Here is a 2,085-nt window from a genome sequence, read left to right as displayed (position 1 = left end):
CTATAGGCAGTGCTGCACAAACTCACTCTTGGCCTGCAGCCCACTTGCTGCAGTCTGACTGAGGTGGGACCACGTGCGTCTGTGTGCCCTGCATTCAGATGCGGTAGTCCTGCTGACATGGCTTTTGAAATGAAAGACTTGGGAGTGTTGTGAGATAGAGCCTGGGCTACATCCTCAACCAAGACGTGCTCCTTTGTCCCCGCGGATACACACACTGCTGCTCTCCTGCGGGCTGCCATGGTTTTATGATTTTTGTTATCGGTCTTCCACATCATAACATCATGTAGTGCACTGGGATTTAAAGAGTTAACGCTCCAGTTCCATGGATTGCCGACAGTTCCAGGTACCTGTCTCAGAAGAGAAACTACAGAATGAACTACAGCACCCGGCAGACTTTGCTGTTCCATTTCCATGCTCCACTGGGGGGGAAAGATAAGATTGACTGGGAGTCATGGGATGGCCTCTCTTTTTTGCCTTCCCTGTCTCTTTCTCTGCTCGTCTCTGCGGTGTGTGCTTCCCAGCCATCCCGCCTCCAGCATTACAGCAAGGCCTTTGCTTTTTGGATGCTCTCATTTATTCGACTGCTTAGCTTCAATTCCAATTACATTGTACTGAATTGTGTTCTCTCGCATTATGCTATCATATCAGTTTTTTCTCCCATAGCTCGTTGCCTCTGTTTTGTATTTAGGCCCACCTCCCTGCCTTTTTCCCTTCCTATCTTCTGCCTTTCCAGAGGTGTGTGCCCGTGGGTCCCTCAGCCCCACTTAATCACAGAACTAGGCCAAACCGGGCCAGAACCACGGCATTAGCACAGCTAAGAGCCCCTCCGCCTCCTTTTCTTCCACGGGCTCCCTGATGGATTTCTCAGAAACTGTGGGAAATAAAAAAATGGAGAGAAATGAGGTGACCAGTTCTCTGGACAGGAAGGGAAATCCCTATCACCTTTCCCGAGTTGTGCCCTCTCCATGGTCGTGACCTAACAGGGTTCCAGGTGACACGGGCTGATGTCACAATGCGATGCACTGCATCACAAGGATATCATCCCTGGGGCAGCGGCAGCGCCGGCACTTCCCTACGGGGCCTGGGCGCTGCTGCAGCACTGCTCAGGGGCTCTGTCCTTCTGTGGCCAGGAGTCGGGTCAGGGGCAGCGAGGCTGCACTGGGCGACCCTCGCTAACGCGTGGAGGAGCAGGGATACCTCGCAGAGAATTGTTGGTTGAGGAGCCAGGGAGAGCATCCCTTGTTCTGAGCTGAGGGCCATCGGCAGGCAACATGGAGGGCTGCTGGACTATGACCATCAGCTCAGAGCTGGTCTCCACGTTCCCAGTGCTCCTGCAACTCTCTGCCAAGGGTAAGGCTTTTCAGGAATGCCTTCCCAAGGCATCGCACTCGGGGCTGTTAGCTGTCAAAAGCCGTGTCGCAGGGCTGCCCCGGTTCTCTTGCTGAAGGGCAAACGAGGCGCAGACTCATTCGCTGGTGCAGAACAAAAGGCTTTTATTCTAGGAGCTTACCACCTTTTACACCCGCGCAACGCAACAGTTTTCCTGCGCAACCAAGTCTGGTTACACGTAAGGGTTAGGCGCCTTGTAGGCGTATACGTCTGGCTCCAGTTACTGTTGAGCTTTACCACTCATTAGCAATACAACAACCTTCTTTATCGCACAAAGCCGCAGCTCCTGCTGGACGTGGCTGGGGGCCGCTGCGAGAGCCCTGCCCAAGGGTCCCGCCAGGCTCCGGGGACAATATGGCAGCCAGGTCCCAGTAGCGGAGCTGCCCAGAGCCCCCGTGTTCCTTTAGGCATGGCTCAAACCCCCGCGATAGGGCAGTCCAAGGCCAGGTTTCCCTGGGAGCTGGTGTTTCTTGAGGATCTGGCTCAGGGACAAAAGACATCCCACGTCCCAGCGGCTCCCCATGTTCCCGTTTCCCCTCGGGGCTCTGAGCAAGGGCTGAAATCAGGGCAAAGCCCGGCTCCATAGCCACGGTGGTGCTTTTCTGGGGTGTTTGCATATGCCTGCCCCGTCATTCTCTGAGTGGGCAGCTTGCCAAGAAGTTGTGAAGAGGCTGGCCTGACACATCTTTCCCTTCC

General features: G+C 54.9%; 1 protein-coding gene across 3 annotated transcripts in view; it reads left to right on the top strand.

The window, feature by feature from the left end:
• The first annotated feature begins 287 nt into the window (after positions 1–287).
• The window catches only part of LOC109370276, a 15,886-nt gene continuing 14,088 nt past the window's right edge, over positions 288–2,085 (top strand). For all 3 annotated transcript variants that reach the window (XM_031555887.1, XM_019620908.1, XM_019620906.1), the window contains exon 1: positions 288–1,350. In XM_031555887.1, the coding sequence (XP_031411747.1) occupies positions 1,272–1,350 (79 nt within the window). In that variant the 5' untranslated portion in view covers positions 288–1,271. The remainder of the gene's footprint in view (positions 1,351–2,085) is intronic.

This window comes from Meleagris gallopavo, chromosome 16 (assembly GCF_000146605.3).
Source record: "Meleagris gallopavo isolate NT-WF06-2002-E0010 breed Aviagen turkey brand Nicholas breeding stock chromosome 16, Turkey_5.1, whole genome shotgun sequence".
Lineage (NCBI taxonomy): Eukaryota > Metazoa > Chordata > Aves > Galliformes > Phasianidae > Meleagris > Meleagris gallopavo.
The sequence above is the reverse complement of the archived record's forward strand: the minus strand, read 5'-3'. Positions and strand labels throughout refer to the sequence as shown.